Raw genomic sequence first — 14496 nt, 5'->3', positions numbered from 1 at the left:
AACTTTCAATTAAGCCAATAATATAATTTTAAAAACAATAAATTATTTAAGAAACTATTTTTATTTTTATTTTTTAAAAGAAATTGTAGTATTTAGCTAAGACTTTATTTCGTCTCATTCACACGGACTCACATACTCACTTTAAAAGTTTCTCGCATCCTTTAAGATGACCATGTATTCTAGAAAATGAAAACAAAATTTTTTTCTACAAAATATATCATTTAATACAAGAGATTTAGGGCTAGTTTATTTTAACTTTAAAAAAATGATTTTTTTTTTTGTATTTTTGAAAATGGATTTTACAAATATTTTTTATAATTTTTTCTAAATTTAGTTTTTATAAATTAAAAGAATAAATTGTTCATTGTATAACATAAATATACATTATTGAAGATCAAAACATAGTCAAAATCACAATTTAAAAAAAAATTGTATCTCAAAAATGATTTTTAGAAAAATCTATTTGAAATAACTTTAAAATTAAATGATTTTTTGAAATTTTGATATCCAATTTTTTTTTCGATAAAATGATAAAATATCTAAAATAATATTTTAAGAATAACTATTCAAACAAAATTTTCATTTGAAGCTTTTATGAAAAAAAAATTGTAATTTTTTTATATTAAAATATATAATACTATAAGAATCATTGTAAAAAAAAAAATCAAAACAAACGTTCCCGAGTGAGATTGTACATTTGAAACAATAATAGAGGTTATCCAAAGCATAAGGTCTGCCAAAGATACATAATACAAATTCAAATCACAACCAAAACCAAATAAAAAACACTCTAATTTCAGATTATGGAATACTATATAAAAGGACAATTATATTTTAAGACAAATTCGCTTAGCGAAGAGGTCAATTGTTGTAAATAAGAGAGAGTAATAACATATAAAAAATTTAAATTTATTTTACTTTTGCTTTAGAAAATAATTTAAAATTTATTACAATAAACACTTGTGGAGGGTTAATAAATTATTTATTCAAAGAAATATGTATTCTTTCAGTCGAAATTGAAATTGAAATTGAAATTCACCCCTACGTAGATTTAATGAAAATATTTTTGTACAATTTTCTTTCCCGCATAGCTTGTGTCGTTGCGTGACGAAACGCAGATAGGTTGAAGAAAGAAAAACGAAGTTAGAGTGAGATTGCAATGTTGGGTGACGCCACCAACTGGAACGAAGATGAATACAGAGAAACCGTTTTAAAGGAAAGAGAGATTCAAACCCAAACCGTTTTTAGAACTGCTTGGTCTCCCTCTCAATCTCAATCTCAAACTCAAACCCCTAATCTCAACTCTCTCATCGTCGCCTCCAGCGACGGTTCCATCGCCTCTTACTCCATCTCTTCCACCGTCTCCGCTTCTAAGCTCAAAAATGTTTGCATCCTTTACGGAAATCATCTTTCTATTTTCATTACACTTTTTCTTTTCTTTATTAGATGAAACTAGAATTTCACATTTGATTGATTTTGTGTTTGTTGCAGCCGTTTGGTTTTATCAATGCTGATACGGATAAGTAAGTTTCGTTTTGGATTTAGGATTGATTTTATTATTGTTTATCAGTTCAGATTATTAGGGTTTAACTGTGTTTTCACTTGCAATGTAGTTTATTGGCGGAGCCAGATTGCTTTTTTCAAGCGCATGATGGATCTGCGTATGATGTCAAATTCTATGGTGATGATGATAATGCTCTGTTGCTGAGGTTCAAATTCAAACTAGTACCGATTACTCGTCCCTTCGATTTTTTTCTTCTACATTCTTATCATGCTAGTTCTAGACTATAATACTTATTAAGCTTTTAAATAATGATTGCGTTGTGGTCGCGTAAACATTTTCACGATTTCAGTCGGTACTGGTGTTGCAACACTGGATGCAGTTATTTCTTTTTCATCATAAAAACAATAACAGTATTGGTATCGGCATCTTTCAGTACTGTTTTGTCGCGGTCGTTTTCGTGGTAACGGAATGTTTTTTAAAACCTTGATAGCCATCTTTATCAACTATGCCACAACTTTTGTATTATCATTTCTGATATTCAAAATTTGAGTTTACTACTTTTGAAGTTTTTTTTGTTCACTGTGTCGTGTTCTTCCATGATGCGTGTTTAGTATTATGATTTTGGAGGAATTGTTTGTGTGACGGGCTAGTCTTTGAACATGCATTAATATTGAAGAGAATGTTTAGTTTACCATTTGGCATAGCTTCTGATAGTAGATTTACCTCACAGCTGCGGTGATGATGGCCGGGTTCGAGGATGGAGATGGAAGGAACTTGCTAGCTCAAAATATCATATTACTTCAGAAGGTCGTAGTATGTTACAGTTGTGATAGAAATTAAAATTAACTCATTCATTTTAATCTCTTTTATTTCTCTGAAGTCTGAAGTTGCTTACATCTATTATTTTCTTACCCTGATTATTTCATGAAGATTGTATATTTTCTATGAATCTTGGCTCATGGAGTTTTTAAATCAGTATTTTATTTTAACTTGCAAGTGTTTTTTTTTATATCGAGACCGACTCTTGCATTTATTCTTTTCCTTAGTATGACTTAATCTGGTAATTGCATTTTTAATTATTCAATATCAAATCGCAACGGATCAATAAGAATTGAGTATTGTTTCTTTGAAATTAGAGTAAAGATGGAAAAGGTAGAAGAGAGATTTACAACTCGAGTGCTATCATGAAGCAATCATACTGGTATTATGAGATAAAACACTGACCTATTACTCTTATACCAATATTTTAGGTCAGGTACTTGTTACTACAACTCGTACATAGCATAAACCAATAACACGCCATACATTATAAGACTCACAAAAGGATAACTCAGTAAGAATCCTCTCATCTTACTGTTGAGTTCCATCTCATACTCATTTTCTTTAAGAGTTTATAATTATTAGTTGACATCAATATAGTTAATGTGATGCAGCAAGACTTTTGACTTATTCCCAATATAGGGTATTAAGCTTCAACTAAATTTCTCTAGTTTTCTAAGGCCTGTCATGATATTCTTTATCCTCTCCCATACACCCCCTGATTGAATGTGCATTTGATTTGATTAGATTAAGGACAATTTGCGATGTTCACATTAACTTACATCTTCTATGTCAATATATACTTTCTTATTTTTACTTTTTGGTTGGTAAATTGTTCAAGGTCTTAGATATGCTATCCCTTAATGTTTCAGGAAATAATATCAAGCCCGTCTTTGATGTGGTAAATCCTCAACACAAGTGAGTGTTTAGAGAATTAATGCATACTTCACCTATATTGGCTAGTTATTTTTTATAATTATTACTGAAGTAGGGGATGGTGTTTCCTTTTTGACTTCTGAGTTATTTGTTCACTTTTCCTGTATACTATTTGAGTATACTCTTCTACATCCGGATTCCTCGTCTGGTATTATTATTGATTGCTCCAAACAAAATAATTCAAAGTGATGCTGATAAACTCAGATGTTTGAAACTATTGTTTATCTTGTATGATTTCATGATGTCAGATTTCTTTTGTGATTTGACTAACCCGAGACCTGTTGGAGAAAGGGATTATTCACACTATCTGAGCATGTGCAGAAAGTTTCTAACTTATTATATAGTATCAGTTCCACTGTTCCCCTATTTGTGGTTTTCTGATTAACCTCGATATGCCCGCTTTCTGTTGTCTTTCAGAGGTCCTTGGGGTTCACTCTCACCTCTCCCTGAGAATAATGCTATTGCTGTTAATACTCGGGTTTGTTACTGTTTGCTTGTCGCAATATTTATCTCTCTTGTTATTTTGTGATTGAGGTAGTGTCTTTATTGTTTTTACTGAACTGTAGGCGGGATCTGTTTTTGCTGCATCTGGTGATTCTTGTGCGTATTGTTGGGATGTGGTATGTGTTTAGTTAGGGTGAACTTAATTTAAGTGTATTATGTTTCTTGGGATTAACTTTATTTATAGTTGCATCTCTGTTCATGCTGGTCTAACGAGTATAATGTTTACAGGAAACTGGTAAATTAAAAACAGTATTCAAGGGTCACTCTGATTACTTGCATTGTATTGTTGCTCGCAACTCATCCAATCAGGTCTTGGTCTTTAACCTTGTACACTCTGTCCTTTTTTGACTTGATGCTTATTGAAAATTGTTAAACCAGAGTGGAAGAAAGCAACCTGCTTTACTAGCTTTTACAGCTATACAAAATAAAAAACTAATAATTACACATTGAACAAAAAATGAAGAACTAAAACAATGAGACTAATGGAAACATCTTTAGATATCTAACCATAGTGACAGTTTTAATACTTCGCAATTTTTGTATATAAACTACTTCAGAAATGTTCGCTTTTGATTTTATATGTTTAAATTTCTCCATACGTGTTTTGTTTGTAAACATATAAGCAATAGAATGTCGCACAGAATATTTTGTGTGCGATTGAGATGAAAATAATTGATATAAGAGGAAAAGAAGTGGTCCAAAAAAAAGGAGAATGGAGAAATAACATGGAGTTCAATTATTTAAAGTGAACTTTATAATTATTTTTCAAAATAATAATGCCCTACATGTGATAATCTCTAAACAGGGCAATAAAAAAGGTTACCTTATACTAGGTTATCGAGGGGGAGAAGAGAAAAAAGGAAAAATATATACTGTTGAACTTAAAGCAACCAAAGACCTCTTGTACAGATTACAGAAATAGTTATTCCACAAAAAAGGGTTAAAACTTTACCCGAGTAATAGAATTTCAATTCCAATGTTCTTCTGGTGCTAGAGATGCGTGGGATGAAGTTTTCTAATAGGAATCCTACTTGTCTTCTTACACACAATGTGTTGCCCGAGATTTTAACTTGGTTCCTTTTGAACGATATTCAGATCATAACAGGTTCAGAGGATGGGACAACGCGGATTTGGGGTATTATTTTTTTACTTATATATTATTTGCAGCACTTGTTAAAGCATAACAAACTACATTAATCAGTGTTTTTTGGTGTAAATAAACTGGTTTTCTTGAACACACTCGTTAATACTTTATTAATTACTTATGTTATTGTGACTTACTTTCTAGATTGCAAAAGTGGAAAGTGTATCCAAGTGATTGATCCAGCAAAACATTTGAAGTTAAAAGGACCTGTTTCATGGGTTGGCTCTGTTGCTTTAGATGCAAGTGAGAGTTGGTTGGTAAGGGAATATCTATATCTATTATTTTTGCCAATGTTTTTTATTTCATCAATAATAATTGTATCTTTCTGGTAAGTATAACCTTCATGTGTTTGGATTGTCCTTTATCTATATGCTAACTAGTGAAATGCAAACATGCTTGGGAAATTACAGTGCGTGTTTTGCTAGTTCTGTGATTAGTTATGGCATCATTTTCACCATTCTACAGGCTTGCGGTAGTGGACGTAATATATCACTTTGGAACCTTCCTGCCTCAGAGTGCACATTAAATTTTATCACTCAAGCTTCTGTACAAGACATGTTATTTGACAATAATCAAGTTAGTTGGCTATCTCTTTCTTATCTCAGTTGTTTTCAACATTGTCATAGTCTTTGATCATGGTTAGCTGCAGGACTCAGGAGAAAGACAGAAAAGAAAAGTTACCAATATCATATGCATAAAAATGTTATCAATATTATCTACGAACATCTGCACTATCATTAACCTTAAAATAAGGCCTTTTATGTACATTATTGGAGAGCTCCCCCTCCCCTTTTATCTCTTCTTTTTCCAGGTTCATGAGCAGTGTAATGTCTATATTTCAGAATATTTTCACCTACGCTTTGAATGAGTTTGTGTTCTCCCAAATTGATTACATTTGATTTTACTTTTGTACATATGTGGAAAAACTAATTGCGCCAGTTCTAATTATAATCTCTCATGAACAAGGCTACTAGTTACTCGTATGAAATGATATTTTTTAAAATGGTGAAAGATTGTTAAAACATTACAAATTAATGAGCTTTGTTCCCAATTCCCACTACTTATAATTTATTGATCCGATACTGACCTGTATGATAACGTTGTCAACATTTAATATTTACTTCAAAAAGCAAGGATGTGTGTTAGAAAAAGAATAAGTTTCTCTTCGGTGATGACTCTGTATCTTCATGTTTCAGAACCCTTGATCTATCGCTTTATATTTTTTTATTATTGGCTTTTGTGTTTTACTGGTGCACATGGCTTGTGCATTTTCCTCCTCTGTCGAGTGAGAATTGTTAATATCTACTCATTATAAATACTTCAAAATTTCAATCATCATCCTTTTCTGTCATGTGAGAATTGTTAATATCTACTCATTAGATGTTCTTATAATATCTGCATTTGTGTCACCGATGTTTTAGCTATCTTATTATCAACTGTTAATTTTTGCATTTCAGATTCTAACAGTTGGTGCAGATCCTATACTCAATCGCTTTGACATGAATGGGGCAATCCTCTCACAAATACCATGTGCTTCTCCATCAGCTTTTTCTATCTCCTTACATCCAGCAGGGGTATGTTTTGTTTCAATATTATTTCTTATTAAAATGGGGTCAGAACATTTGTTTAGGTTACCAACTATTCAGCTCAAGTTTTTTACATGGCTACTTATTTGGTCTATTCCTGTTTATTTCAGGTTATTGCGGTTGGAGGTTACGGATGTCTTGTAGATGTTATCTCGCAATTTGGCAGTCACATGTGCACATTTCGTTGCCAATGTGTTTAGAAAAGGTTGCAAATCACAATATAGTCTGAAAATTTTGAAGCTCGGAGATCAGAGCCAAAAGACCAAAAATGTCTTCCAACTCAATGAATAACAAGATCACATGGATTTACAACAACTTTGTGGATTGCCGGTATATAAGTAGTTATCTATTTTTCTAAGGGCACATTTAAGGTTCGCTGACAAAAAAGTGTATCCAATCCAGAGGCTGGCCAGGGTAATTTTTGAGGGAACCAAATACAGTATACTGTCTTAATTGTACTATATATGTACTATATAGTATATATCAATATGAATACGAATATCTAATAGGCCTTGTTCTATATTACTTTTGAGTAGCCATAGCTACCACCGTTTTAGATTTTTTTTTTAAATGTTTCTCTCCATTCCTCTCCGTACTCTATTTTTTTTCTAAATTTCAATCTATCTCTTTATGATAAAATCATTTTCCAATGAAAAAAGAGAGTGAAATAATAGATGTTTTCCCATGCGGGTTAATACATTTTTTAAAGTGATAAATCTTCAAAATTTGTATATTTGACAAATTTGTGTAGTAGATCTGATCCTAATATTTAATATTTCCTTGATTTTTTTTTGCCTCCCATCAAATTTATATAGTTGGCACTTCAAATTGTTGATGTGTAACTGATTTGTCAATGTTTATGTGATATCGTGTCACACAATTTTGTCACATAAATTTAAATATTAAAAAATATATTTAATATTATTATTATGCTTTACTATTTAAATTAAATAAAGTTTATAAATTATTATTTTTATTATTTATTGAAAATTTTAAAAAATTAATTAATATGTATAATTTGCCAAATTTATTTTAAACTGTAGCCATGGATAGTCAGAATCTTAAAGAGTTTCCAAATTCAGCCAACATATTTCTTATTAAATTTGAGGTTGTTCTTCCCATCTTTGGTGATGAAGAATCATCATTCTTGAAGTACTAGTACTGAAGGCATTTATTTTCACCAAAACACGTTCTAGGTTCTAGGTCAAATACGCCCCAATTTTCTCAATTCAGTGACAAATTTAAAAGTGTAGTTCTAGATTTGTCAAATGAGAATTAAAAAAAATCACCACCTTAAATATATTTCACAATTTAGTGAATAATTCAAAAATGTATTTTCAAATAAAAGTTTTAATAAAACACCATCTTCCATGCTTCACTCATGATCATAATACTATTTCTTCTTTAAAATCTACTAAATCCTCAATCACTTCTATTTTGAAATGACATTTTTCTGTTTTTCACATTAAAAGAAACTGAAATTTAAGATAATGTACCTATATTTTCTTTCTCATTCTCTGTTTTTTCACATAATTTTTCACATAAAAAAGGAAAAAAAAATGGAATTTAAGATAAAGAAGCTGGCTGTCTACATTTCTAAAAAATAAAAAGTGAAGATAAATCCTTGAAGTTATTTTCATAAAGAATTGGTAGTAGGAACAAAGAACAATAATAAAGCCTTCAACCTACACTAATAATGATGGTACCATGACAATAGTAAACATTTGGAAGAAGCTACTATTTTTCTTAATTAGAAAAACTCTTACCATTGATAATAGAAGCACTAAAAAAATACTTTGGGGGATGATGGAGATTGTGAGTGTAAAATCTTATTTTTAAGTAAGTGTCAAGAGTTCTTAATTTTTACTTTTTAGTTAATTATTGAACCATCTATTTTTATTGATTTAAATATAATGAGTTTCTAATTGGTTATTTTTAATTCTTAATTTATAAAATGTTTGAATCATTAATTGTTATTTTATTAACTTATTTATTTTATGTAAAATAATATATAATGTTTGATAATTAAATTAAGTTTATGATAATTAAAAAAAAATATTTAAAAAGATAATATATAATAAAACTTGAATAGTAACAAAAGGAACGTCGCGTGTATTGTGGATCGTGGAGTCAGTATTGTGAATATATAATAATGATAATAATAATATTAATAATAAAATTAAATCAATTATTTTTAAAAGTGACTAAAATTAAAATCAAACCCACATAGAATATATTGATTTGGGTAACGTAAAATAATCACCCACATCATTGAGTTAGTTTCGATTGAGTTCGATTAAAATCAAAGTTCAATCCACATATAGTATATTGGGAATTTTTTTAAAAGTAACCACCTTTTTCAATTTAAATTCTAAAATAATCTATTTTTCAAAATAATTATTGAAATAACCACATTTCATTACGTATGCACCAGTTGAACTGGCGCATCTAATTTTCAATGAACACAGACGTCACTTAGAAGGGCGCATGCATGCATTGCAAATGAGCATAAGCGCTATTTACTTGGGCGCATGCATGCCTTGAAGCCACATGCATGGACTATATCAATGTATGCGCCAATGCATGTGGCACATGCACTATGCATGTTTTTTTTTTAATTTTATATTTATAAATAATTAAATTAAATAGTTAAATGAAAAATAATATTATAATATAAAGTAAAAATACATAACAATTGTCAAGAAAATCAATGATCCGCCCGATTGAAATGCCCCCCATGTTCCACATCCAGGTGCGTTAGCCTGTTTTCGAGGTCTCCCACGATTTCACTGAGGTGTTTGGGTCTTTGAGTGCTGACATGATGCAATGGTGGCTGGTGTGAAGGTCCGGTGGAAGATCTAGCGGTATTTGATAGATTTGTCATCACTTCTCCCCAATAATTGGGGGTTGTCGCCAACTGCGCTTCCGTAATTTAGTTCGGTACCCATGTTGTCGTAGTTGGATCGTTGTAGTTGGATAGATTGTGGATGATATGGTTACCCGAATTGGGACATTTAATCGTTTTGGAAACAAATCAATGGTTCATGTAGTGTACTAAAGTCAAACAATGGTTGCGTGTTGTGACGATGAGATGTTTGAGTGTTCATTTGTGGGGGCTACGATGGCACGACATTGAATCATATGAATCATTCGGGCTATAGACTGTTGTAGTGGCTGTGTATGGTTGTTGGTGGTTAGGGTTTGATTCCTGGTTTTGAGTTTGGGTGTGTGGCATGAATTGGTTGCGAGGTTGGATGTTTGGTGGTTATGTGTATATGGTAGGGTGAAGGTGTGAGGTTGGTTGTTGGGTTTAAGTGGGTTGACATTGTTCTTGGACGGGGATTTGTTGTTGGGCGTATGATAACAAAGCTCGTTGGCGTGGATCAATCAAATACTTTGGCCCAGTCACAAACTGTGGCGTTGTAACCGATCTAAATTATGCCATATAATGTTGAGTTGGTCTAGCACCATGTATGACTGATTCGTTTAAGACGTGTTGGCGTTGATTCCTCCAATGATGACACATCTCTTTTGCGAAGTCTCTCCAATCGGAATAATCCCATTGGTCATCGACTCTTTGTTGATGTCAATCTCTCAAACACGACGGAGGTTCTGGAATTTGTTGTTGCATGTCAAACTGCAGTTTTACACGGTCACTCTGGTGCATCTCCATAGTAGTGAACCGGATAATTGGTGTTTTATTGTCCAAACTACATCATCATTATGGTTAACCTAATGATCGAGACCCAAATACGACCTCCAGATAAATTGTATAAGAATATGACATGATTAGAGGATGTGTAATTGAATAATTTTTTTAAATCAAATGTAGAGTTGCTTAGTAATAATACACCGTCTGATCCAATGTGGTCTAAAACATTGCGATAGACTACTATAGTGTGTTTAGGACACCTGTTGTAGTTCATCCGTTTAACTGACCACCTAGATCGAAAATATTGAAAATATATTAGTTACAATTAGTTGTAGTATAAAATATAATAAATTAGAAGATTAGGTATAAACTTACTTTGTTGCATAGGGGAATGTGAATGACTTGTCGTTGAATGGGGTGAGTGACGACAGTCTTGACCAACCTCATGCTTGTAGCAAATAGGCGCAAGAATAAAACGTACAAGTATTTTTTTTTGGAATTTTTACACAGCGAACTATATAGATGGGACAAAACAGCTGAACCCCAACTATATGTGCGTACCTTATTTATGTTTCGTAACAACGGAAAATACATAATATTTACCGTATTACCCGTACTTTCAGCAAATAAAAAGTTACCAAATAAAATCATAATATAACACCGAGCTTTAATTATCTTTTCATACTCGGTAGATTCTTCGTTTAATGTTATACTTGAATAATATTGTTTAAGATATTTTAAACTAATACCTTGACCCCTAGGTTGACCAGAAGTCTCTTCCGTAGTTGTGTCTTCACACAAAGGGGCACCCAACAATTCATCGCATATAGAGTTATCTTGGTTAACTCTACCATTTACGGCCTTACCATCGATACGTAGACCTAACAACATGTAGACGTCCTTAAGTGTGACGGTACACTCACCGAAAGAAAGGTGAAATGTGTGGGTCTCGGGTCTCCATCTTTCTAACAAAACAAGAATAAATTTGTAGTCAACTGAGTATGAGACTATGTTGAGTAGATTACCAAAATCGCATCCTCAAATAGATGGTTCTATCAAAGGATCGTGTGGTACAGATTCATGTACACGACATCGAAATCTCTTTGGGTCCTAATAAAACATAATTAAGAAATAAGTAATAAAATGTAATAAACAATAGAGACATTTTGTTAGGAAATAAGAATAAGAATAAGAATAAGTAATAAACAATATAGATGAAGTAATAACATACAAATGTCTCAATATTATCGATTGTTCCTCGATGTTCATCATCCATAGTCAATAGAGACATATTGTTGCAGAGAGGTTGAGTGTTGCAAATATGTTGTGTGTTGCAGATAAGATAAGTGTTGCAGAGAGGTTGAGTGTTGCAGAGATGTTGAGTGTTGCAGAGATATGTTGAGTGTTGCAGTATTTATAGATGAGATAGTAAGTTTGATGGTAAGTTGCATTCATGGGAAAATGTATTTTGCATGTGATGTATATGTGAAGGCGCCATTGGTAAGGGTGCATGCCTTGTATTTTTGCATGCATGTGAGTATGCGTCAATGGTAAGGGCGCATGCCTTGTGTTTATGCATGCATATGAGTAGGCGCCATTGAAGAGGGTGCATGAGTTGCTTTATGCATGTGATCACGCGCCATTAATAATGATGCATGTCTTGTCTTGTTAAGGCAGAAGCATCTTTACAAAGAATCATGCAAGCGCATGCCTTGGCTTATTAGGGCAAAAGAATCTTGCAGGCGCCATTGGTAAGAGTGATTGCCTTATCTTATCTCTGCATGGAATCCTGACAGATTCTTTAAAAAATTGATATGTCATCAGTGCACTTGTCTTGTCTTCTGCATGCGTTTCCTTCACCATCTACCTTATTTAACTGCATGCTAATATGTGATCAATGCACTCACCATCAAAAACTAAACTTACATCTTAAAAAAATGTCTTCATCACCATATTACATGATCAGTGCCCATACCAATGGTAAAATATTTGAGTGTCACTTATTCGGTTTTTGTTTTCGCAACACAGAAGTAACTCGGTTTATAATAAATAGACAATCAAATTTTTCACATTTGAAACAGAGAATAGAAAAGAAATTGCAGTGTAGTCAGGTGAGACAAATCATCTAAAAAAATCTGATGTTCTTTACAGACAACCAATTAAAGTTTTATCCGTTGAAGATTCGAGATGATGATGATGTTTACCATATGTTTCTTAGTCATGAACAATATGGATACAATGATATAAAGTTATATATATTAACACAACAAAATCAAGGCCTATCAAAATAATTAGTTTGATTTCACAAATATTAGCAGAACCAAAACATATCATCTGAATTTATAAAAAATCCTACTTTCTTTTATAATACTCTTACTCAATAGAAAAATTACCTAAAAGAAAACTTGAGTGAATTCATGATATATACAAGTTTTCAAGCAGACACAAATATCCATTGATGTGGAAGTATTTGAAACTGACATCATGTAAGATAGTGATGACCATGATCCTGAATTCTTTTTATGTACTATGTAAGTGTATGTTCGAAAATTTCAAAATTATATCATTCAAACTACTTTCATTTTTCTTGAAAAGACTTATATATCCCACCAATACCCACACGATCTTTCTGGTTTGCAAGAATCAACGAGGTTGTCTTCTACTATTAAATCCACTATTTTAGGAGCTGACCGGGTGCAGATTTTCAAGAGCTTCTTGCATGGATAAAGAAAAAGTCAACAACTTCAATTATTGATTAACATATTGCTAGAGAAGCATTACAGGCATCACAAATCAAACAAATAACTAATTTTAGCAATCATTTCCTTGTTATAGACTTCAAAATAGTATAAAAAGAGAGTGAGATTTTAAGGGAGGAAGAAAGGATGAAGAGAGTGTAACTCTACTTAATTTTCAGTGAAGGTGTATTTGTTAAAAGGAAGCAAATCTTTTGTAACTTCTGTTTTGGATTAGAGTACATCCTTGGTCTTTATATAGACTCAGAAACTTCAGCTATTCTAGGAAACTTACAATTATTAGTAAATATTATTAATAGGTCACTATCTCTTGACCTTCCAACTACAACATACTCTTAATCTCTCCACTAACTTATTAATAGAAATCCACTAGCTATAACATTAAAGTTTATTCAACAAAACTCCTCTGTAAACTTAAATGTTTCTTCTATTCATCATGCCTATCAATTTCTTGTCTCTGTCGAAGATTTCTTTTGATAGTGGTTTTGTGCTTGATCCTTACTTGCTACATGCTTCAATTCGACATTTCCTTCCTTCACGTGTTCTCGAATGAAGTGGAAGCGAACATCAATGTGTTTGCTCCTTTCATGGTTTATTGGATTCTTTACTAACCCAATTGCTGACCTGTTGTCAACTTGTATTATTGTTGCACCTTTCTGTTTTAGCTCCATTTTACTCATCAATCTTCTGAGCCATATTGCATGACAAAAGCACCAGGATGCTGCTACATATTCTGCTTCACATGTCAAAAGTGTTACTATTGGCTGCTTTTTAGAAAGCCAAGTGAATGCAGTATTTCCCATGAAAAACACATATCCAGAAGTTCTTTTCCGATCGTCTATGTCTCCGCACCAATCACTGTCAGAGTAACCAACCAACTTGTATTTGTCTGAATTCGAGTAGAACATCCCAAGTGACATTGTTCCTTGGATGTACCTCAGAATTCGCTTCAATGCTTTCCAATGTGTGTAAACTGGCTCCTCCATGAATCGACTTACAATGCCTACACTTAATGAGATATCTGGTCTTGTACCTGTGAGATAGCGAAGACTTCCTACCAAACTTCGATATTTGCCTGCTTTGACACGTTCTCCTCCATCAAATTTCGACAACTTTGTTCCTGGTTCCATTGGCGTCGAAGTCGGATTACAACTTTCCATCTTATATCTTTTCAAGATTTCTTTTGCATATTTTTCTTGTGAGATGAAGATTCTTGTTTCTTCTTGTCGAACCTCCAGACCAAGAAAGAATCTCATCAGGCCTAAGTCTGTCATCTCGAATTCACATGTCATTGTGCTTTTGAATTCTTCTATTATCTGACCATTACTGCCCAGAAAAATAAGATCATCGACATAGAGAGCAACAAGTAATACATTCCTTCCATTTTTCTTCACATAGAGGGCATGTTCGTACGGACATTGCTCGAACCCGTTCTCCTTGAAATATGTGTCGATACGTGTGTTCCATGCCCGCGGTGCTTGCTTCAGCCCATATAGCGCTTTCTTCAATTTCAGTACCTTCTTCTCTTCTCCAGCTTTCATGTACCCGAGTGGTTGTTCAACATAGACTTCTTCTTCGAGTACACCATTCAGAAA

The 14496-nt window shown here is 32.6% G+C and overlaps 1 protein-coding gene across 1 annotated transcript; it reads left to right on the top strand.

Moving 5' to 3' along the window:
- The first annotated feature begins 1012 nt into the window (after nt 1–1012).
- Nucleotides 1013–7018, top strand: LOC127138648 (THO complex subunit 6). The gene is made up of 13 exons (XM_051065133.1): nt 1013–1384; nt 1492–1523; nt 1614–1709; nt 2235–2311; nt 3196–3241; nt 3677–3737; nt 3826–3879; nt 3992–4072; nt 4859–4898; nt 5052–5164; nt 5373–5483; nt 6365–6481; nt 6604–7018. Exons 1-13 carry the CDS (start codon nt 1160–1162, stop codon nt 6691–6693), a joined length of 1143 nt encoding a protein of 380 aa, XP_050921090.1. The 5' UTR covers nt 1013–1159; the 3' UTR covers nt 6694–7018.
- The last annotated feature ends 7478 nt before the right edge of the window (nt 7019–14496 follow it).

The sequence above is a fragment of the Lathyrus oleraceus genome, chromosome 4 (assembly GCF_024323335.1).
Source record: "Lathyrus oleraceus cultivar Zhongwan6 chromosome 4, CAAS_Psat_ZW6_1.0, whole genome shotgun sequence".
Taxonomy (NCBI): domain Eukaryota; kingdom Viridiplantae; phylum Streptophyta; class Magnoliopsida; order Fabales; family Fabaceae; genus Lathyrus; species Lathyrus oleraceus.
Note: the sequence above shows the minus strand (reverse complement) of the source record. Positions and strands in the feature narration are given on the sequence as shown.